The sequence below is a fragment of the Bubalus kerabau genome, chromosome 22 (genome assembly GCF_029407905.1).
Source record: "Bubalus kerabau isolate K-KA32 ecotype Philippines breed swamp buffalo chromosome 22, PCC_UOA_SB_1v2, whole genome shotgun sequence".
NCBI lineage: Eukaryota > Metazoa > Chordata > Mammalia > Artiodactyla > Bovidae > Bubalus > Bubalus kerabau.
The window spans coordinates 24,828,739-24,853,797 of record NC_073645.1 but is presented as its reverse complement, the minus strand read 5'-3'; the positions used below and the strand labels follow the sequence as shown (position 1 = coordinate 24,853,797).

General features: G+C 36.0%; 1 protein-coding gene across 16 annotated transcripts in view; it reads right to left on the bottom strand.

Moving 5' to 3' along the window:
* BTRC (beta-transducin repeat containing E3 ubiquitin protein ligase) overlaps window positions 1-25,059 on the bottom strand; it is a 169,363-nt gene that overhangs the window by 40,160 nt on the left and 104,144 nt on the right. For 10 of the 16 annotated variants that reach the window (XM_055560942.1, XM_055560945.1, XM_055560946.1 and 7 more), the window contains one exon: window positions 17,194-17,283. In XM_055560942.1, coding sequence (XP_055416917.1) covers window positions 17,194-17,283 — 90 coding nt within the window. Of the gene's footprint in view, window positions 1-17,193; window positions 17,284-18,051; window positions 18,091-25,059 lie in introns of all 16 variants that reach the window. The other 6 variants (XM_055560941.1, XM_055560944.1, XM_055560943.1 and 3 more) reach the window with 1 other exon arrangement.

Here is a 25,059-nt window from a genome sequence, read left to right as displayed (position 1 = left end):
CTCCTTTTCTTTCAAAAATTAGCAGAAAAACAATTACTCTGTGATTTTGTCCGAAGGTTATTTATATTTCCCCCACATGGGCACTATTTTTATGGGGTTTCATGGGCCAGAGACTGCAGACTTTTGGTGTTCTGGAGAAAATACTGAATCTTGAGTGTCAAAAAAATTTTCTTTTTCTAAATGGAACCTCTACCAGGGATTTTGTGTTTGTTTACTAAGAGTGAAGGTGGGATGAGAAAATGAAAATCAGGAAGACAGTTACTTCCATACTGTTTACGAGCTTGTTTAAGAAATAGAACTGTGGTCTTTTCTTTGCAGAACTTGGCTTTTCTTAAAGGATGAAACAGTTTCTGTAAAGACACTTCCTGGTTTACTACCCAGTTTTTCACTTCACCTAGGTGTGGCTTAAGCTCACATGCAGCACCATAAATATGAAACGCAAGGGTAACAACTTTTTACAGTGAAGTTTTCCTATGAGCCAAATGCACTCTACTTCCATTTTCTGTTTAAGGAATAAACAGAGGCTTTGGAAATTTCATGCTTTGGAAACAAACCACTACAAAAAGTTCTCTTATAGTTGAGTCACATGTAAACGGCTCTACAGCAAAAGTTAGACAGCACGGTGGCCTAGTCCCATCACTAATTAGCTATGTAATCTTGGCTAAGTCTCTACTGTTTGGGATCTCCTCTATAAAATGAGTGGGTGGATGGAATAATCTGAGGCTCAGTCTGGCTTTTATATTTTGAGTTTATGGTTCAGTTCCATGTAAATTAAAATAGAGCTGAGGGAATACATTTACAAAGAGAATCAATCTTCACATTTTCTTACTAGAAAACGAACATATTAGAGTTTAAGAAAACACACTTCAAGCAAAAAGAAGTATTTTTCATAATATTATTCGGTCAAGCAATATATTCCAAAATCCCAAGAGTAAGTCAAACTTTCCTGCAACAATTGGGCTTTTAATGCAAAGAAATGCTATCATTCTGACTGTAACTGTTACACAGGTAACATTACTATTCTTTTACTTTACTTAACCATAGTTAAGAATTTAAAACTTTATGGTATAACTTTTCTCAGGGCTGACACAGATCTGAAGACTTAATGTTACCGTGACACTTTGTGTCTCAATGTGCCTCACTTTTTTCATAATTTACTCTCGTATTTCCCCATCCATCTTCCTCTATGCTGCTGCTAAGTCGCTTCAGTCGTGTCCGACTCTGTGCGACCCCACAGACGGCAGCCCTCCAGGCTCCTCTGTCCCTGGGATTCTCCAGGCAAGCATACTGGAGCGGGTTGCCATTTCCTTCTCCAGTGCATGCATGCATGCTGAGTTGCTTCAGTCGTGTCCAACTCTGTGCGACTCCACGGACAGCAGCTCACCAGGCTCCTCTGTTCCCGGGATTCTCCAGGCAAGAATACTGGAATGGGTTGCCATTTCCTTCTCCATCTTCCTCTATAGTTCCCGGTATTTATGGTGTTCAAGAAAATTGTAAATAAATAGATGTATCTATTAAAAATTCCTTTATTTCACAAGGAGATAAAATATTTTATCAATTTAATGTATCAATTTGTCTTATTTAGGGCCAAATCAAAATAGTAGGGCTACATGAAGAGTCTGCAAATAGATATGAAAAAATTACTGGGATCCTCTTAATGCTTTCTATCAAGATTATAGTGGTCATGATCTGATGGCTGCTGCTCTCTGCTGGTTTAATTTTCACCCTTACAGCCCACAGCCAGTTCTATCTTAGAGACCTTCTTCTGTTGGATTCCAAAGGCCATCAAGTGTCCTCAAGGACAAAGTGATATATTAGCTACTGTAATAAAGGAGACTATGTATAAAACACCAAGCACAGGGTCTGGCACATAAATGCCTAATAAAGGTAATCATTATCATTTGCTGGTATGTAGAAACCATCTGAGCAATTCAGCCTGTATCAGGACCGGCCCATTAAACTTTGAAAGTAAAATTTTAACTGAAACTCCATACCAAATTCCCCAGGAAAAGGAAATATGAATAAGAATATTTTAAAGTATGCTAACTTGTCTGGCCACCATTAGCTGATGTGATTGGGGATAGAACTGTGAAGAAAAAAAAGAAAATTTAAGATGTGATTAGACTGTAAGAACAGCTCAAAGGCTCTGGGTGAGAAAACTACAACTTAGGGAATTTTTGTGTGTACTGAGTTATCTCATTTATACAAATATATTGAGGACTTCCTATGTGTAAGTGCCTAATGGAACACTCATTAACTGCTGGAGAGAATATAAATTGGTACCACCAGTCAGGAAATTCTAATTTCCCTCCTAGTGACACACGCAACAGAATACATGTATTCATTGCACATAATGACCAAAAGATATATACCAAAAAATTTTGTAGTTATCAAAATCTGAATGGACACATATATTTGGTATATTTACATAATGACATACTACACATCAATGAAAATAAATAAATTACAGCTATATGCAATAATATGATTCTCAAAAACATTATGTTGAGGGAAGTAAGTTAGATAGCAAAGAATATACACTGTATGATTCCATTCACACAAAGTTCAAAGCCAGGCAAAACTAACACATGATGTTAAGCAGTGAGGAGAATGGCTAGCCTTGGGAGGGGAATGACAAAGAAGGCAGGAGTGGGTTTCTGGCATGGGTTTTTTTCCTTTCCTCCTCCTTTTTTTAATCTTGCTAGTGGTTACACAGATACGTTCACTTTGTGAAAATTAGCTGAGCCAAACTCAGGGTCTCCTGAATACTGTATTGGAAACAGCTTATTGTATTCATAAAAAGAGAAATAAGAGTGGATAAAGTCCTGTTTGGTTACAGATACACAGTCCTAACCCTTATTTTCTGATGTAAAAGAAACAGGGAGTTCTATAAAAAAGATTTAAAATTTTGCCATGGCACAGCTTTAGCCTCTATTTTCACTTACGACCCTTTGGCCACATACAGACAACTGTTCCCATATGCCACTACTCTGAACAAGGTTAGAGCTCCCTCTAGCACTTTTAACTAAGTAAACATCACAGGCCCTTACAGAGCTGACACAGTTTGGTGCTGCCCACGGTTAAATGCAATATGGCGATTTTTATTTTTAATTTGCTTTAATTGTTGCTACGGTATGAATAATTAATAGGCTGCCTAAGCCAGTTTTGTAAAGTTCACAATACAGAAAGCCAGGAGAGAAATATCTACTTAGAAAGGAGGCTTAAAAATGGTTATAACTGCTATAATATTAGAGAATTTGGAGCATTTATTCATAATTTGTGGCAACATTTATGTCTCACCAACAAAGAAGCATGCTACCAAGCACTTCCTACTAAAAAATTCTTCTAATTTTCATCAATTTTTCTCTTCATGGCTTCACAACCATTATATGTATAGTACCAAATAAGAGCAAAGTAGGTCAGTGTTAGGAGAACCTTGCTCTTCAGTGGAGGAGAAGAGGAAGGTTTGGCTGTAAACACTTAACCTAGTTCCATCCATTCTAAAACAAGTATTTATGAGCATTAAATAACCCCCTGGACAATAGAGGCTATTCAAATTAGCCTGTATTCTTTTCCCATGCTTGTAAATTCCCTTCTCCACTGAGACCTTAACCAATGGAAATTATGTTATCAATGTTTCCACTCAGGAATGTCTGTTTCATGTTTGGATATGCCAGAAAGTATAATTTAGTTATGATGTTGCAATCCCACACATTTCAGGAGGAATTTGAGCAGTCTCTGAAAGTTCAATGATTATAATACACACCATCCTGGAATGTAGCCAGAAATAAAAGGGGCTTCGTTTTTCATTGTTGGATTTTCAATCTTCCCCTGCCTGAAAGAAACACTGCTTATCAACACTCTGGTTAAAATTAATACACATATAAAACCAGTTAATAAGTTCCTTGAATCAAGGAGAGAGAATTAAAAAGAAGAGAATATAAAGAATTAGAGTAAACTCATTTTAGCCAAGACTATTATGTGTTATTCATTATTTTGCATACTAAAGTTAAGAAATAACATTTTTGAGCTATAATAAATAAATATTTCCTATCAACCTTTTTTTAGCATACAGATCCCTCAAAAAGTATGTCTAAAGTCAGAGGAAACTTTAGCAATTTCCAAGGGAAATTTTTATCATTTTTTTGGTTAGCATTTTAAATGGAGATTAATACAAGTCAGTACGACTTCCTCTCTCATGCTCTGGTTACACACAAGCACTGCTCTGCCAAAGACAGCAGTGCAGCATGGATGTCAGCACTGGATCTTTCCTGCACATATCACCACAAAGCCACGATGCCAAGTTACCACTTACTTTGGTTTTGTATCATGTCTGCTGGTCACATAACACTGCCACATTCACTCCAAGGGCAGCTCAAACTAGGGGTGAAATATTATCTGAAAACAGTGATTCATTAAGCTACTGAGAGCTTCAATCATGAGTTGTGTTTTTCCTAAGATAGGATCCACTACTGCTTCTCTTTTAATTCACCTAGTATCTGCTGGGAGCCATATATCATGAACTAGAACAAGAATGACAGATCTGAATTAACACAACAGAAAAGCTATTTGATGCTGCCTCCTGGTTTCTGCGCTTCACTCTCTTTCATGGCATCCAAAGGCTTCAGAACCCTGGCATTAATTAAGCCACAGTTTTATTACATACAATCAAAAGCCTGAAAAGAAAAGCTCAGATAGTAAGAGGAGATTACAAGTTTCACTTAATAGTTTTATTTTTTTTGTGGTTGCTAATTGATGTATTTTAAATTTTTATCTCATATGGAATGCTGAAAAGGAAATATCAGTACTGTAAGTGTAAGAGGAGAACACAAACCTAAAATGTATTACCGTATCATGATTTTACAGAACCAGTTTGCATACTTCGTGTTTTCCAAATCATGGCTACTTGTTAATAAATTGCTAATACTTAGTAGGCACCATAGAGAACTTTTTAGAAAATCCCCACACATTTGCTTCATCTGGCCTAATTTCTATGTACTAAAACGCTAAACACAGTGACTGAAAACACACAGATATGGGGTCAGATAGTCTGGGTTCAAATTCTAGTTTTGCAACATATCTTGGGCAAATTGCTTAACACCTCTCAGTTATAGTTAATCTGTATATAAAATGGGGTTGTGTATGCTTAATGAGATCGTCATCCGGATTTGAGTTAGAGTGTATATAAAACCCTTAACCCTTAGTGTCTGGCACATTGTAAACATTCAATAAACAATGGTGCAAAAGGCTGTCAAATCTGACGACATAATATCTGGATTTTAATACTTTAAATAATATATATCAGACTCAACAAATATAAGTTGAGAATCTACCTTCCGCAAGTTAAAATTAGTTCTACTCAAACTCTACACTGATGGCAATTGATTTTTGCATACAATTTGCCTTTTATAGGTAACTTCTACCATGTATTTTCAACTGAGGAGAAGCAGAGTAAAAGCTCTAAAATTCAAACTTCTAAAGTTTCAAGAGAACTAAATAATAGCATTAATTGGAAACCAAGAGTAGCCTAAATAGCTGACTAAAAGATTATGTGCATAAGCAAACAATTATATATAGAATGAATAAACAAGGTCCTTCCATATAGCACAAGGAACTATATTCAGTGTCCTGTGATAACCATAATGGAAAAGAATATGAAAAAGAATGTATATTTATGTATAACTGGATCACTTTGCTATCGAGCAGAAATGAACACAAACTTGTAAATAAACTGAACTTCAATAAAACAAATTTTAAAAATTAGTTATATAAAGCTCTCACTTGGATCTACTTTTATTGCATGTTCTCATGTTATAATGTTGAGAAAGTGGCTCCCACAGTGTCCAGGCTAGATGTATTCAAATTTACATTTCTCAGTACTCAAATCTTCGAAAAACATCCCATATCCTTTTATTATTGCAAATGGAATCTACTATAATCTGTAATATGATGTCTACACCTATTCCTTATTAAAATGTAAAACATAATAAATAGTTGTATTTCTTGGACTTATATTCAGAACCTACCTCTTCTCTAGAATTACCTAGAGGAAAAAGAAAATTCCTTCAACCTATCAAATTTAAAGTTAAAAAAACAAAACCCAAAAAACACTATACTAATCCTACCAAAAAAAAAGCCCCAAACCCACACATATTAAGATTCAAGGAAACAGTTTTTAAGTTCCCTAATCCATCAGGTTTTAAGTACGCCAACTATAAGAATAAGAAAAAATACACAAACTGGAAATGAACCTCACACATAGATGTAAATAACGCCACTCTTTAGGTTGCCCATTAATCCACAAGTGGCATATTCATCTTATTTACAGTATTATACCCCCTGCCATGATATTCCATTACAGAGTCACGCTACACACTCCATAGTTAACACTGTAGGAACCATCTCTCTTTAAACACGGTTTTCTCTCTATATTTCCCTTTAGGCTTGCTCCCAAGTTTTGTTTCTTGCTTCTTTTAATCTTTACAATTAAATTTCTTATGTTACTAGATATTCCAAGAAAATGTGGATAAAGTTAAAGAAGTGCTGTCCGAGGTATAAAACATAATTAAATTTATGTTCATTCTTCTAAAAGTATTTCAACATTTCTGTTTATCATGGTCCTAGTGCTCCACGTGACCAAGTGCTTCTTATATATATTTATATGTCAATCTTAACTATCAAAAACTTCTATCCTTTCCATTAGAGAATACCTAGGGAGATTTTATATACACATACACACACAGAATAATAGTCATGTTTGTTTGCTTTTTGCTTCATTTGCTTTTGATGAACCTGTTTCTTAATTACTCACTGTCCCAAGCCTCCTCTTTACTGTCTGAAACATACAAGAGATTCAAAGTCCAACTATTAATTCATATACCCTCATCCTGTCTTTATAATTACCCAACTGTCTAAAAGCATGCATGCTTACAAAAAAAATGTTTACTGAAGTATAATCACACAAAGCCTGGACTTTGAAGGGACATTTATTTTTTTAAACTGATTAAACTAATTACCAAGTTTAACCAGGAAAAATAAGTTCTTGGTGTAAAAGGACTGCCAATATATGTTTACACTGTAAATCCTGACGCAGAGATTTGGATGAGATTTGTATTCCAAAACAACTTCTATTGATAAAACAATTACTAAGGTAAGGTTACCACCTTCAACTGATTGTATCAGACTCATACTAAGGTTACCACACTGATACTAGGTCCAATGACATGAGCTCATCTTCAGTCCTTTAAAGACCAGTATTTATAAGGTAGGTGATTATTACTGAGTAATAAGCATTTACATTTGCATAGAGTAGTACAAAAGTAAAAATATCTTCATTCTGAAGATATAAGAAAAAGAAAATGTATCTTTAAAAACTCCTTATGTAGGAATAAATCCCAAACTAATACCTGAGGGTGATGAGGAATTTAGAAAAGCTTATCATAGCATCAGAGATACAACTGGTTCCATACATAAGAATTTTAAATAAGGGTGTATCAGGTGAGCTCCAAAGGACTAGACTAATGAAATTTTCTCTAAAGCAAACCCTACTGATGAGATTTGGGATTAGTAGAATTTAAGGTAACTTGGCAACTCTCTCTCTGTAAGGAAATTAAAAGAGAGTTTCTTGGTCATTCAGTCAGTTAGAAATTTCTGTTATTACCAGTATAAACAAACAAAACAAGATGCTCTAAAAAAAAAAAAAATCTATTTTAACACTGATCTTAAATAAATCTTACTGGAAAAGAGCTCTAACAACAAGAACAAATATGGCAAGATCATTAGGTCAGATGGAATTCCACAATTGTAGGAAAATGGAAAAATACAATTTAATTTTTGTAGAAACTTAGTACAGTCATTTAAATTCATAGCTCATTTGCCTTACAAGAAACTGAAGTCATGACACAAGAATAAAATTTTGCATGTATGAATACTGAGCTCATGAGTACTGGAAGGTTCAAAAGGAGAGCTCGAGTTTCACAAGCTTTGTAAGTGATCTATTTACACCATATGACTAAGAACATACTTATTCATGGAGAGCTTATGAACCTAAGGCTTCTGAACTGTCAAACTAGGAGAAAGGAGAATGAAAAGCCACAAAAATCCATAAAACTATAAGAATAAAAATCTCTCTTCTAGACTAAGGAATGCAGAAAAGTTATCACACAAAATTCTAACAAGTGGGCTGGACATGAGTCTGGGTGAACTCCGGGAGTTGGTGATGGACAGGGAGGCCTGGCGTGCTGCAATTCATGGGGTCGAAAAGAGTCGGACAAGACTGAGCGACTGAACTGAACTGAACTGATACAGAGTAGCACAGATCTCTTAGTGTAGGGGGGAAGTTCTAAAGACTATTTAATATTAAGTGACTGATCCTAAAATACTGATACATTTAAGTCTTACTGAATATGTTCAGGAATAGCTCATTATTGGTTAAAAAAATAAAACAAAAAATCAAGTTTCTGACAGAATTGCAAGAGCAGTACTGAAGATTTTTAGAGGGGGGAAAGAAGGTAGGGAGATGGGTACTAGGAGGAAGTGAAGGGCCTTGTTTCATGAGTTTTGCAAAGAAGTAGAATATCAGGGACTCATTCTGCAAGTACAGTATTATAGGGCTGCAATAATGAATTTCCATTAGTTATATATATTATTTTAAAAGTCCTATTAACTATGTCCTAAAAAAAACTGTTTACATCTAACCTGAATATTTCATACCATAGGTTCTTTTCTGTTAATTCTATACTCAGACGGGTACCTGTTAACTAGTTTTTGCGTATTATTACTTTAAATAAATCCCTAAAACAACTATTAGTATCAAGAAAACAAATTTATGTATCTTTGGGAGACATTTGGATTCATCTACATTGACTATATTACTTGCTTTTACTGTAAACCACTAAACTTAAGATACAAATTCTAAAATACTACAAATCCTGGCTGCCTTGTTTATTTTCCCAAAGTCAAAACCTGCCAAAGGCAGCCAAGAAAATGGGCGCTGATTTGGTAGAGAAAATCTGGCTCATTAATGTCTTCTGTAGTCTTATACCATATTTCCTAATATTTCAGGGATGATTAGCAAGGTTACTATTTTAGTAAAAGTGAGAATTAAGTGGATGAACTAGCCTTTAGTTTCAGTTACTACCTGGATTTTTTTTCTCCCTCTTCCTCTTATAAACACCATTCATTGATATTCAATTCTCAATTATATAAATTGAAGTAACACAGTCCCCCACACGAAGATGTCAATGGCATAGTGAAAAAAACCAAATAGTGAATTTCCTAATAAACAGAATCAGGAAAGGAATAAAATTTAAACATTCCATAGCTTACACCTGGATGAGGGTCCTCTCATAAACAATTAAAAATGACAAGTCCTCTAAATCAGAAAACCCATATGCTACTTGCAAAGAAAACTCTATATTGGAGGGGTGGAATGTTGGGAGGCTGACAAGGTAGACCATTTAAGTTTTAATTTCTCTGGTTACTTGATTTTTTTTTTTTTTTAAATCAAAGGTTAAAAGCCAGAGTGAAATGCCAGAGAAAGTGTACTGGTAATCCAAGTTCTCAACGACCCCTGATAGAATTACCATCTATAAATCATTAATATAGCAACAATATTTGTGACAATACTTTGGAAAGTAGGCAGCCTTTTCTTTCTTTCCTGGAGTTGAAGTAAAATTGGCATATACCATTATATTAGTTTCACGTGTATAGGTAGTATTTCTTTAAGTTTGTAAACCAGCTCTAGAGTAGAAACACAATGCCTGTATATACTGCAACAAACGTGTGATGTAAAACCCAAAGTTTTTTTTTCATTTCTTCTTCAGGAATTGTGCCTGGCACTGTGAAGCTGTGGTGTTGCCTTCATCACTCCCTCGGTTTCCAGTCTTGCTAATTAAAAGGTTGATCACAGAACAATGCTCTTCTCATTAATTTCAGTGTTCCGATTGGGCAGGATCCCTGCTTACCCCACCTGATCTTTTCACACTGCTGAAGTTAATGTGACAGGAACCCGAAGATGGATTACCTGCTGCCATATTGCCCATCGCCTCCAATCAGGAGCTATCTGTGTAAACTGATTGTTCTAATTTGCTCTCATTATTTTTACAATATCAGGAGAAAATAACGCACACAGCTCACTGTCAAAGCCATGAAAATCAGCCATTAGTTAAACTCAGACACTGAGTGGCTTTATTAGAGGCACTGCAGTTTATTGATGTAGCTCCATTCAAACAAGGCGGCATTTGCTTCACTAGAAGGAAATGTTTATACTGAAAGTAAATATTTATTGTAATAATACCCACAGCAACATGATATTTTGAAGAATCCTGTACTTATTTCATAAGCTTGGTTTTGACACAAATTAACAACAATGAAGAGTTGGGCTGGCACAAGAAAGTAGATATTAATACACACACAGTATGAAAATCTATTAACTCGAATATGTGAGCACTCTTCACCTCCTATACCCTGTATAATAAGAAACTCTATTCTGTGACTACAAATACTCATCAATCAATAAATAATAGAGGTTCTACTTTGCACAACACAACAACAAATATTTTTCTAAAACAGTAATTTTATGACTTAGGAATCAAAATGATTTCTATAATGATCATCCAGGTATAAGTCTAAACAATAAAAACTGTATTCTTATACAATGTAAGTGTTCAACAAGAAAGATTACTAATCCTAGTATCATAGAAATTCACAATATATTTCAGAATTAGAAAATAAGAAGCATAATAAAGCCAGCTAAGCAAACAATTATCTGTGTTTTAAACCCTTCATTAAGAGATGTTTCTTAAAGCAGAAGACAGAATTCTGTACAAAGGTTTGATAGTCAATGAGATAATATCTTTAAAAAATTTGTCCTGGACATAAAGAAAATATATTTTCTGTTGTAAAGAAAATGCTAAACTCTAGAAGAAAATATATTTTAATTTGGCATTTCTAGGCTTGCCTAGCTAAGAAAATTTTGTAAAAATGTTATCTAAATGCTGCCTGAAAGGCATTTGGCGGGGGGAGGTGCTAGAGAAGGAGCGTTTAAATAACAGAAACTGATGCCTTTTAAATAAAGGAATTTAATCCACATATTCTACCCCCCTCTCCCCCATTTAGTATTAGAAGGAAACATGGCCTCCTTCTGTTTTCTTTCTATACTAAGATTCCTAGGTAATGTGAAGGCAGGAGTATGCCCTTCTTGCTGCTCCCCTTTTAATGGCCACTTTTCTTTTTCTAAGAAGCGTGTGCCATGCTTTTCTCCTTAAAATTCCTGCACTAAAAGACTGCACCATACTGCACTCCGCAAAACGTGCTGATGGCGCCAATTACAAGCCCCCAGCCGAACGCTCCAGCCCCCACCATTCGGGCAGATTTATGCGGACTCTTGCCGACGTTATTACAAGTCAGAGTTTATTGGGAAATTGTTACATTATGCGGAGTGTCTAACAAATTGCTTATGCTGCTATAATTGGATTACAACAGCCGCTTGCTCCCACCGGTAAGATTAGGCAAGTAGGACTCCTGCCGATCTCTGAGCGTTAGCAGTAATTTTATTTGCCTTGCCTCTCTCTTTCCTAACAACATGCCTCTCTCCCTGCCAGCTGTCTGCTGAAAAGGCACAGGCTTGTTCCTTGGCCCTAACAATGCAATTACAGCCCCGCAGATCGCACTGTTTGTGCATTAAGTACAGAGCCAAAACGAGGCGAATTGATCGTTTGACTTTTGGAGAAGCCATGTGATCTCTCGGTGCGGGTGATCCGACATGCATCAGCAGGCAATACTGCAGTCAGTTCTTGATGAAAAACTTCCTTCCTTCCTCCTGCTCTCTCCCAACCTTTCCTTCTTCACTGAGGGAGACACTGACTGGGCTCATCTCATGCTAATCTAGATCAACCCACAAAGACAAACTCAATGTTATTAGCACCCTGGCTAGATAGAAATGTGAATACGCTCTAGCATCTTGAAGTGCCTCAGTCAGATATATCAGTGGTTCCCAACAGTTGAGCCACTGCTGCTATCTAAAAAAGGGTTCCGAAACAATTCACTGAAGGGAAAAAGTTTACAGAAACACTCTACTTCAAAAGAACTACAGAAAGCTTAAGTTCTGGCAAACAAAACTGCCTTGGAAAAGCTCTGTTATAAGTTCTGTCTATTCAAGGAGCCATCAAGAAATCGGCTCTTGAAACCCCTATCCTGTTTTTCTCTGCAGCTCTGCTCTGCTGCAGATGCTGGTGGCCGATGTGCAGAATCAATGCCTCTGACTTCAGGCTTAAAAACAATCAGGCTGATCCACACTCAGGGCAAAGTTTAACATATTTTGTTGACAGCTTTCAGTTTCTTTTTCTTGTATGTGTAACAATAAGTCCAGGTAGCAAGTAGCTACGGTTACTCTAGACCATAATGCATGAAGATTCTCACTGGGGTCTTGACTTTTTTTCTTAATTAACTTTCTTGAAATGGTTGAAAATGACTTAGAATTTTACCAATTTTAATACAGATCAGGATTCCTGTTTACAGTTTCTCCTCCAGTGGCATATGCTACTTAGGATTCCTAAAGCTGATTACACAGCAAATGCGCAGTCAATCTGCTGATCCATTTTGGTGCCCTGTGTTTGTATTCTTAAATATCATGCACATCTAGAAGGTTACATATTGTCATATCTTTAGTCAGACCAAATACACACACTCTTTATCTATAATGAGGGTCCTTGATATTATTATTACTTCAAAGTGAGCTTGGAAAAGTCACTGTACTAGTATTTCTCGTACTTCTGTCACCCCCATTAACATTCATTAAGTTCATATAAATATTTAAAGACAAAAAAAAAATTACTTCTGAACTTAATTCCTGCCTCTTTAAAACAGCAATGAGCCTAATGTGTAATGCTTATCCTTTACTTTATAATACTTCACTTATATGTATATTTTATACTTTTTCCAATCACATCAGCCTCAGTGATATGGTTAAATCTTAATATATTCTCCACAAAGCTACTCTTTAGACCCAACAGAGGAGCTTGTGCATAGAACAAACCATCTGACATGCTACTTGTGGAACAGTATATTAAAGAAGCCTGTTAACATGTAGTTTAAAACTCAAAAGAAACTCTGAACAGCTGAAATGCCTTATAAATAGCACAGACCCAGAGGAAGTGCAAACGTCTGCATTGTGAATTGTAGATCTTAATTACCGACAATGGCTGGTACAGCAAGTAGCACAGAAAAAAAGTGAAACAGTTGCACTGTTCATGGTTGGCAATAATTCTTCAGGAAAATATTTACTATCAATCAGTTATGAGAAAAGGGACTCTGTGCTCGTAAAACAGCACGTTGCTTCTCATACCAGGACCATTTTGCTTCAGCATAATCTGAATTTAAACAGCTTGTTTCCTGCGGATATAATTTTGGAAATAAATAAAACAAGTCTTCTATCAAAATCTGGAGTGAGTGGAAAGGAACATCACATTTTTCTGTCTCAGTCAGTTGCAAAAAGATTATTAGTCTGAAGTAAAAACAGTAACAAGAAACAACAACTACTATAATACAGAATACATCTACAAAGGACTGTGAAAGGGGTTTATTTTCTAAATACAAAGAGGCAGAACTTCTCTGACCTAGGCAGAAATCTAGGCAGATGGTTCAAAACAATTCAGTTTTAACTGTATGTGTGTGTGGAAGGGTGTATTATGGAAAAGCCTGAAACCAAAAAATTTCAATAATTAAATAAAGTCAATAAAAAGATAAAAATTAATGCTCTTTATTTTTCCAGTTAGCTTTCTTTACCAATTAAAAAACACCACAAAGGCTGACAATTAGGTACAACATGATTATTGATTTTAAAGACTAAGTTGGCAGTCAATAATGACTGTCCATTTAAAGCTACAATAAACACAGAGCTTATCATGTTCCAAACACAAATCTCATGAACTACAGGGCTATAATTAGTAAGAAGGAAGGCTATGGAAAAAATAAAAAACATCTCAATGCCTCCAAATATTACTTGGATTAAGTTATACTATGAAATGTCTCTTTCCCCATTTTTATCTTAAAATATTTTCTTAAGACTCATTCTTAAGAGATTCAAAGATTATGATTAACCCAAAGTAGCTGTAGTTTGCCTTACAACTTTACTTTCTTGTATTTTAAAGAAGACTAAGGGTCTCTTTTCATAGACCTATTATAAAACATGTATTTTAAGATAGCCCTGGCAAAGAAGAGTCACATACATAGGTTAGGTTAGGGGTCCAAACCTAACAGTATTGCTATATTTAAAGGGACTAACTGGTATTAATATCTTCTCTAAAACTCATATAAACAGTATTCAATAAGATCTTAGACTTCAATTACCATCTCCACCCAAACCAAAGTCACTCCTGTCAGAATTAGTTGTTTTGAACTAGAGGACAAAAATGGTTAATATCACTGTGTTATAGCTGCTCTCCATGGAGATGACTGGACATTCAAGGCCACTGTGGAGCACAGTCTGAATCAATAATAGATACCAGTACCAAGTTAAAAACCATAGCCATATGAAGTACAGCAGGTGAAACTATCCAGTTAAGGGCTAAAGGTGAAGAGCATGAAATAGGGACAAGCTTACAGACCTACAAAAATAATGGTAACTCATTATTTTTCAAAGGGCAAGCAATAAATGAGGCCAAGAGCAGCAGCACAGAATCATGAGATACACATAATATATGTAAATAAAAAAAGGGAAAACTCTTTTCCTATTCCCATGTTATTGCACCTCACTGGAAACTGTTGCAAGAAAGAAATTTTTTCAGCTACATGTTTTTATTTGCCTTGACCAACTGATTATTTGGCTCAAATCTGAAGCAATGACACAAAAGATGAAGATGTGTGTCAATAAAAGGAACCAGAAAGTTAAGTGGGTTCCATCAGGAAATAAAGAAATCATTATTAAACTAGTATATTTAAGGAGATGATGAAAGGATATAGGTGGCAGAATAATGTTAAGAACAAGCAAGAATGGGATGAGAGGGTCACCATCTGGGAGCAACAAAAACAGACTGATGAGAAGCAATGAGCAAACTTATTTCCTCACCCAAGAGCATAGAAGAAATTATGCCATTGTGCCTACATGCACCACTGAAGTAGAGGATAGGAGTGGGGGGAAAAAACCATCATACAGACATACACCAACATAACTATGTAGCTTAGAGATCCTGGCTTACAAAGTAGTGAGAAAACAAAAGGAACAGATGCTCACTTGGCCAGCTCTCAATGAAACTCATTAAAATCATCACCCTGTCCTTGGATCAGTGCTCATGCTAAGATTTTACCTTGTTTAGCCAGAAGTCACCCAGTTGTGATGAAAACTGAAAACACCATGGCCCAAAGATAAAAAGATTCTTTTCAAAGGCCCAAATTATTGGTCCCCCATCTCAATGTACAAATGCTGGATATAAAACAGGGTCAATCAGCACTTGATGGCTATGACTATATGACCAAAAAAATAAATATGTTAAACCGTAATATTCAGATTTTGAGGTAAATCATTAAGATGTTCTAATTTATTAACTTAACTGATTAATTCTACCTATTTCACCATAATTTTTAATAAATTTTGACATTTCTCTATGGATCATTCTCAAAGGTTATATTTTGTATGATATATTTCCAGTTGATAAAGTAGGTCCTTTACCAACTGAAACTACTTCATGTTTTAAGAAATAATACAAAATAAAAAATATTGCTATCCTTCGAGTTTTGTAGCAAAGAATGCAGACACATGATACGAAGCCTGGCTCTAATAATAACAGTAACAGACAGCCTGAATGTATAACACAATAGATTAAACTAGTTAAAGTTGGGAGTGTTGTAAAAGTGACAAATTCCTGAATAGTTATAAAAGGCAGTAATTATGCAGATATACAGAGTAAAAGTCTGGAAACAGGGCCCATATGGGAATTTCACTTACTTCTGGAATAAGCAAAATGGTTGATACCTAAATTTAGGTCAAAGTTCCTGAGTAATTAGAGATGGAAAACTTGAGGCAAAGTTGTTACAATTACTAGATTGTAAGATCTCTAATACCTAAGATTATTTTTTGTATCTAGTCTATTGATACAGCAAACATTTATACATGAGAAGCAAGTAGCTCCATATGCATGATTAAACATACTTGTCCAGTCAGATCAAGACCTCCAAAGCAATATATTTATCAATAGCTACTCAATAAATATTAATAGTGAAATAAAATAACTGGATTTTCTATAGTATATTTCACAATCCTACAAAGGTATACTCTATACTCAATTACATTTTAAAACCACCAATGGACTTATGAAAATAATTGTATTTTTTTAAACACAAATCTTTTTTTTTTTTGGCCAAAGGTCCGTCTAGTCAAAGCTATGGTTTTTCCAGTATTCATGTATGGATGTGAGAAGTGGACTATAAAGAAAGTTGAGCGCTGAAGAATTGATGCTTTTGAACTATGATATTGGAGAAGACTCTTGAGAGTCCCTTAGACTGCAAGGAGATCCAAACAGTCCATCCTAAAGGAGAGCAGTCCTAGGTGTTCATTGGAAGGACTGATGCTGAAGCTGAAACTCCAATACTTTGCCCACCCGATGCAAAGAGCTGACTCATTTGAAAAGACCCTGATGCTGGGAAAGATTGAAGGCAGGAGGAGAAGGGGATGACAGAGGAGGAGATGGTTGGATGGTATCACTGACTCAATGGACGTGAGTTTGAGCAAGCTCCGGGAGTTGGTGATGGACAGGGAGGCCTGGAGTGCTGCAGTCCATGGGGTCACAAAGAGTTGGACATGACTGAGTGACTGAACTGAACTGAACTGACACATAGAATGTTTAGTTCCCCAACTAGGGATCGAACCTGTGCCCCCTTCAGTTGAAGCTTGGAGTCTTAAACACTGGACTGCTAGGGATGTCCCACACAAATCTTATTTGTAATAAACCATAATTAGTGTCAAGCAACAAATGTGAATTAGACTAAAGTTTGACCAGAGAACACAATCAAAAAATTCTGCTGCAACTGAAGAGATAGAAACTCCAACTTGCAATCTGCTTTGAACATAATGATGCCTGCTGTATTCTTTTTAACAATTCTAGAATACTCTTTAGTAGCACTACTGAGTAAAGATATCTATAGATAAACCACTGTTATGATGTGACATAACATATATTAATGTGTAATATTACTTACTTTGGCCACACAATTTTCAGTCTTCATAGCAGTGCTTGCTAGACATACTGTCTCTTGATTTAAGCAGAGTCTGGCACAGCTGTTGTATGTCTGCAAAGAGAATTTTTTTGAAATAAGTTTAGGTACTGAAATACTGTCATGCAGTTTTCAAATTCTGCCCCATTTCTAAAAATCAACACACAAATAGATCCTATGTGTAAATTCTAGATTTATGGGAGCTGAGGGACAAGGCAGACATGGGGAAGAAAGCGACAGCCCAACAGTGCCACTGATGTGCCATGAACAAGTGTGTGAGCAGTAGTAACTTCACCGTATATATGAAAGGTAGAGGTGTCAACTATTCAGAATGGGCAAAGGACTTGAACAGAGATTGTGCTGTGCTTAGTCAGACCCCCATGGACTGCAGCCTACCAGGCTCCTCTGTACATGGGGATTCTCCAGGCTAGAATACTAGAGTGGGTTGCCATGCCCCACTCCAGGGGATCTTTCCAACCTAGAGATCAAACCCGGGTCTCCTGCATTGCAGGTAGATTCTTTACCATGTGAGCCACCAGGGAAGCAAAATAGAGATTATCCGAGAAGATATACAAATGGCTAAAAAGCACATGAAACGATGTTCAACATGACTGATCATGAGAGGAATGCAAATCAAAACTACAATATGTTACCACCTTATATCCATTAGGATAGTTACTAATAACAAAACAAAACCAGAAAACAAGTGTTAGTGAAAATGTGGAGAAACTGGAACCCCTGTGCACTGTTAGTGGGAATGCAAAATGGTATAGCCAAGGTGGGAAAAAAAAAACAAACAAACAATACAGTAGTGATTCCTCAAAAAATTAAAAACAGCATTACCATATGATCCAGTAATTCCAATTCTGGGTATATGAAGAACTGAAAGTGGAGTCTTTATGAGATATTTGTACACCCACATTCATGGCAGCATTATCCACAATAGCTAATATCCACAAATGTCCACTAACAGATAAATGCATAAGCAAAATGTGGTACATACATACAGTGGAACAGTATTCAGTCTTAAAAAGAAAAGAAATTCTGACATACACTATAACATGGATGAAACCTAAGGACAGTATACTATGTGAAATAACCCAGCCACAAAAAGACAAATACTGCATGATTCCACTTAGTCAAAATCATAGAGACAGAAAGTAAAATAGTGGTTTCAACTAGCTGGGAGAAGGAGGGAATAGGGAGTTACTGTTTAGTGAGTACAGCATTTCAGTTTTACAAGATGTTAAAAGTTATGGGGATGGGTGGTGCTGGCTATTATACAACAATGTGAATGTATTTAATACCACGAACTGCATATTTAAAAACTAATTAAGGTGGTAAATGTTACATGTAGTTTACCATAATTAAAAAAAAGCAAAAACGTTGGTTAGCAAAGCTTCAATAGTACATGAACCGAGAACTTTCAGATGTTCAAGCTGGACTTAGAAAAGGCAGAGGAACCAGAGATCAAATTGCCAACATCCGTTGGGTCATAGAAATAAACAAGGGAGTTCCAGAAAAGACATCTACTTCTCCTTTATTGACTATGCCAAAGCTTTTGACTGTGTGGATCATAACAAACTGTGGAATATTCTTAAAGAGACGGGAATACCAGACCATCTTACCTGTCTTCTGAGAAATTTGTATGCAGGTCAAGAAGCAAGTTAGAACTCGACATGGAAAGATGGACTGGTTCCAAATAGGGAAAGGAGTATGTCAAGACTGTATATTGTTACCCTGCTTATTTAACTTATATGCAGAGTACACCATGTGAAATGCCGGGCTGGATGAAGCACAAGCTGGAATCAAGATTGCCGGGAGAAATATCAATAACCTCAGAAATGCAGATGACACCACCTTTATGGCAGAAACCAAAGAAGAACTGAAGAGCCTCTTGATGAAAATGATAGAGGAAAGTGAAAAAAACTGGCTTAAAATTCAACATTCAAAAAATGAAGATCATGGCATCTGGTCCCATCACATCATGGCAAATAGATGGGGAAACAACGGAAACAGTGAGAGACCTTTTTTCTTGGGCTCCAAAATCACTGCAGATGGTGACTGCAGCCATGAAATTAAAAGACGCTTGCCCCTTGGAAGAAAAGCTATGACCAACCTAGACAGCATATTAAAAAGCAGAGACATTACTTTGCTGACAAAGGTCCGTCTGGTCAAAGCTATGGTTTTTCCAGTAGTCATGTATGGATGTGAGAATTGGACCATAAAGAAGGCTGAGCACCAAAGAATTGATGCTTTTGAACTGTGGTGATGGAAAGGATTTTTGAGAGTCCCCTGGACTGCAAGGAGATCCAACCAGTCCATCCTAAAGGAAATCAGTCCTGAGTATTCATTGGAAGGACTGATGTTGAAGCTGAAACTCCAATACTTTAGCCACCTGATGCGAAGAACTGACTCATTGGAAAAGACCCTGATGCTGGGAAAGATTGAAGGCAGGAGGAGAAGAAGACGACAGAGAATGAGATGGTTGGATGGCATCACTGATTCAATGAACATTAGTTTGAGCAAACTCCGGGAGTTGGTGATGGACAGGGAGGCCTGGCATGCTGCAGTCCATGGGGTTAAAAGAGTTGGACAGGACTGAGCAACTGAACTGAACTGATACTTTATTGTAATACAACTGGCCAATATATTGATTAAAATGTTTCCTTCTAGTCTTATGTTTTTACTGAAAGTACAAGTCACAGCTCTCAAACATTAGTGCCCAGCGGAATCATCTGGAGGACTTGTTAAAATACAGATTGCCGGGTCCCATCCCCAGAGCTTCTGAGAACTTGCATTTTTAACAAGTCCCCAGCTGATGTTAACGTTACTGGTCTAAGAATACTCTTTGAGAACTCTTGATATACACATATGTGTTTAAATTAAAGAGAAAAGTCTTAAGACACAGGTGATCTCATAACCAATAATAAGAAAATATCAATTTTCTAAAATTCTAGATTTACAGAATAGTTGCAAGATATGAGTTCCTGTACAGCCTTTCCCAGCTTCCCTTTACATTGAAGACTTACACAACCAGAGAATATTTATCAAAATAAACCAATTAACCTTGGTACAATACAAAGTTAAGAAGTTACTTGACTTTCACCAGTTTTTCCACTAACATTCTTCTTCCGTTCAAGATCTAATTCAAGATCCCATATTGCATTTAGTTGCCAGGTATCCTTAGTCTCCTCTAATCTGTGACAATTTCCCCATCTTTGCTTATCTTTCATGATTCTGACACTGCTGAAGAGTACTGATTAATCTATAGAATGTCCCTCAGTTTGGGTTTGTCTCATGTTTCCTCAAGATCAGACTGAGGTTGTACATTATTGGGAAGGATACCATAGAGGTGAGGTACTGTTCTCAATGCACCAAACTGCTGAGTATTCAGAAATACTGATGTTAACCTTGACCATTTGCCTAAGATTGTGTCTAACAAGATTCTCTATCATTAGCTTAACATTTTTCGTCTAGAAATTACTAAATATACTGAGGAAAATACTTTAAGACTATGCAAATATTTTGCTTCTGCTTCAACTTTTGCATGCTAATATTAGCATATTGTTAGATCTTGCCTATGGTCATTTTTACTGTCGCGTCCTAATGGTGTTCTCTTTCCTTCTACATTAATTAATTGGGATTCTTCTGAAGGGAGAGCTATGAGTTCTTCCATTTGTCTGCTTATTCATTTATGTACTTATTTATATTTTCAATGGACACAGATATTTTAAATAATTCATTTTTGGTCAACTATCATTCTTTGGAAAAGAGCAGATAGATAAGAATAAAATTTAAGAAAATAGAGAAAATAACATTATAAATTTGAGTTTCCATTTAAACAAGTTAAATTTTTAAAAATTTATCCACTTAATTGTTTTATTCTTATATTATTTAAGTTGAAATTATTTCAAACACATACTTTAAAAGAATAAACTGGATCATTTGATATTAGTGTACAGGCACTATTGGCACATGTACATCTGGACTCAGGGTTCAGTACTTTTTCACAATTGCTAATACCACAAACTATTCATATACAGACAATACAATTTTTAAACTGTGTTCTTAAGACATTTATGAAGCAATTGGTATATACTAAATAAAATAAAACTTTAGGCCAAAGAGTACTAGTTCCAATAATGGCAGAGATGTTTGTTTGTATTAAATTAACTCTTCTCAGATAACAATTATAAACCATGGAAAAAATATTCAAAAAAAAACAAAAGCACTACAGGTTGACCAAAAGTAGGCAGAAACTGGGGGAAGAATAGGACTGAGAAAGAGGAGAATCACACTTAGTAAGATCCATGTTTACGTGCTTTTTCCATGAGGGTACTCACTAGGCTATTTGATGCAGGATGGCTAAAACTTCAATTAGAAAGACAGTCTATTGGCTTGGGGAGTTCAGGGCAGCCACAGTGGCTCGAAATTGAGAAGAAAAATAGAAAACAGAAAGAGCCAGTCCTTCCTCTGGCAGGGAGGAAGCATCAAAACATGCATATAAATTTCTCTCAAATCTACGGCTAACCTTCAAATTACTTACACGAATGAGAGACTCCAAATATTCCAAAATAAAGTAATAGCTAGAAGACTGAAAGATATGAGAGGAGATTCCAGCTGCTGCCCATGAGGAGACACAGGGTTTTGAATATGAGTTTAGAGGAGCTTCATAAGCACATCAAACTTTCTAATGAAAGCTTAGAAAGACCCTGCATTCAGACTAAAGAGTAAGTCTTGAGGACTAAGGGATAATGCCTCAGGACTAAGGGCAAAACCAAAACACACCTGCCCTAACAAACATAAAACCAGGCTCTATGAAGTCACAGTGATCAGCCAGTAAGATAAACAGAGGAAGAGAAAAGAAACCAGAGTCTCCACAATGTATTGTTTATAATGTCCAGTAAACAATAAAAACTACTAGACATGAGAAGAAGAAAAGGGAGCCATAATAAAGAGAAAAAAAAATCAACAGAAAATGACCAAGAGATGATCTAGTGATGGGAATCAGTTCATAAAGGTTCTACAGAAGCTATAACAAATACGTTTAACAACTTAAAGAAAAATACAATCACAGTGAGTAAACAGATGGAAATTTTCACCATTAAAATAAAATAAAATAAGCCAAACAAATTCTAGAATGGATGAATATGTTATCTGAAATTAAAAATGTACTGGATGAGCTTAAAAGCAGGTTGGAGATGGCACAAAAAAAGGCCAATGAACTTAAAAAACAGATCAACTGAAATAATCTGAAGCACAGAAAGGGTAAAAGAAAAAAAAAGAACAGAGTCTCAGTCACCTGTGGGGCAATTTTCAATGATCTAATATCATGGAATTGGAGACCCAGAAGAGAGGCAAAAATGGGGCACAGAAAGTTATAAAAATAGTGACCAACTATTTCTCAAATTTTGGTGAAAACCATTGGCTTGCTACTATAAGAACAGGAAACCCCAAAAGATTAAATACAAAAACCCCTAAATATCAGAAAATAAAACCTAGGTCCAAGACAGTCAAAACTGCTGAAAATCAGTAACAAAAACAAAACCTTAAAAGCAGCCAAAGAAAAAGGGGATGCCATATATATGGGAGCAACAATGTAAATAATGGCAGATTTTTCACCCAAAACAGTGAAGTCTAGAAGACAAAGGAAAACAATTTTTTTTTTTTTGCAGGGGGTGCTGCACCTCATGGCAGGGATTGAACTGAACCCTTGGCAGTGAAAGCGCCAAGTCCTAACCACGGGACCACAAGGGAGCTCCCAAGGAACAGGATTTTTTAAAGTGCTAAGAGGAAAAAACTCAAACCAGGTTTCTTACCATTAAAGGAGAATTACAAATATGAAAAGGGAAAAACCTAAAACAAACTCTGTTGACACTGTATGGGAACTGGAGCTATCAATGTGAACTCATGGTTTTCAAAATATATAATACAGATATAAAATAAAAGTTAACATTTAAATCCTGGCTTCTAAATACAATTCTGCACTACAACGAGCCATAGCTCCCTGGAGAAATGGTTGATTCCTGGAATGGACAGAATAAATACAAAACAAACCTGGAAATACTCAGGAAATGATGCACATATATCATAGGGGCACAGATGCCAGCCTAAATGGGCTCTCATTTGACAAAATGGATGAGTATTAAAATAAAAGATATTAATAGATTACAATCTGTTGAATAAAATAGGATACATTTCTTGAAAGATACAAATGACCAAAACTGACAGAATAAGAAACAGAAAATCTAGACAGTTCTATAGGGGCTTCCCAGGTGGCTCACTGGTAAAGAATCTGCCTACCAATGCAGGAGACGCAGTTCAATCCCTTGGTCGGGAAGATCCCCTGGGGAAGGAAATGGCAACCCACTCCAGTCACAGACAGAGAAACCTAGTGGGCTATGGGGTTGTAAAAGAGTTGGACATGACTTAGCGACTAAATTAACAACAGACAGCTCTATAACTATTAAGAAAGTTGAAATTATTAGAAACTATTACACATAAATGGCTTCTCTGGCAGCTCAGGCAGTAAAGAATCAGCCTGCAATGTGGGAGTCCTGGGTTTGATTCCTGGCTTGGGAAGATCCCGAGGAGGAGGGCATGGCAACCCATTCCAGCATTCTTACCTGGAGAATCCCCATGGACATAGGAGCCTGACGGACTGTAGTCCATGGGGTTGCAAAGAGTTGGACATGACTGAGCAATTAAGCACAGTACATTACACATAAAATTAAAAAAAAAAATCTTCCCACAAAGAAAACTTCTGGGCCAGACAGTGTAACTGGTGAATTCTATTAAACAGTAAGGAAGAAGAACATCACAACAAAGATATCAGAAAAAAAAAAAAAAAAAACACTACAAACTAATATCCCTTATGGACACAGACACAAAACTTCTTAACAAAGTCAACTGATGTCATTCTCCATATTAATAGAATGGGAGGTGCATTTAACAAAATTAAACACCAATGTATAATTAAAAAACAAAACAAAACACCTCAGCAAGCTAGAAATAAATGGGAACTTCTTCAATCCCATAAAGGGCATCTAAAAAATTTCAACTAACATCATTCTTAGTGGTCAAAGACTATTTAAAACTGTCTCACGCCTGGGAACAAAGCAAAGATATCCTTTACCACATCTATTCGACATTATATGGAGGCCTTAGCAATTCAAATAAAGAAAAAAGAAACAAAAGGCAAGTTGGAAAAGAAAAAAATTCTCTTTATTCATAAATGATAGGAAACAAAGACAACAGTCAAAAACCAAATGCATTTATATACTCTAACAACAATTAGAGAATGAGAGAAGTTTATAATAGCACTGAAAAACATTAAATACTTAGGAATAAATCTAACAAACTACATACACAAAATGTACACTGAAAACTGAAAAAAAAACACATGGCTTAGAAAAATTTTAAAAGACAAATGGAGATACAGACCATGTCTGCACACTGGAAGACTCTTATTATTGAGCAGTTAATTCTATGCAAATAGATATTTGAGTTTCAAAAAAAATCCAAATCAACACCCCACAGACTTCTTTTTAATAGAAATTCTAACGATTCTAAAATTTATATAGAAGTGTAAAGTACCTATAGCCAAAACAATATTAAAAATAAAAATGTGGAGGACTCACACTACCTGATTCCAACAAAGCTACAATAATCAAGACAGTGCAGAGTTCAGTGCAAGGATAGACACCTCTAAAAAAAACAGAAGACCTTGAACTCATCTTCTGTGTCACTCAGGGACATGAAGTAGGAATTGGTCGGGGCCTCAGCCACTGATACCCTTTGCTCTGCATACAGCAGCAAGCAGCCTCCTTTCCAGGAGGTTCAGAAATA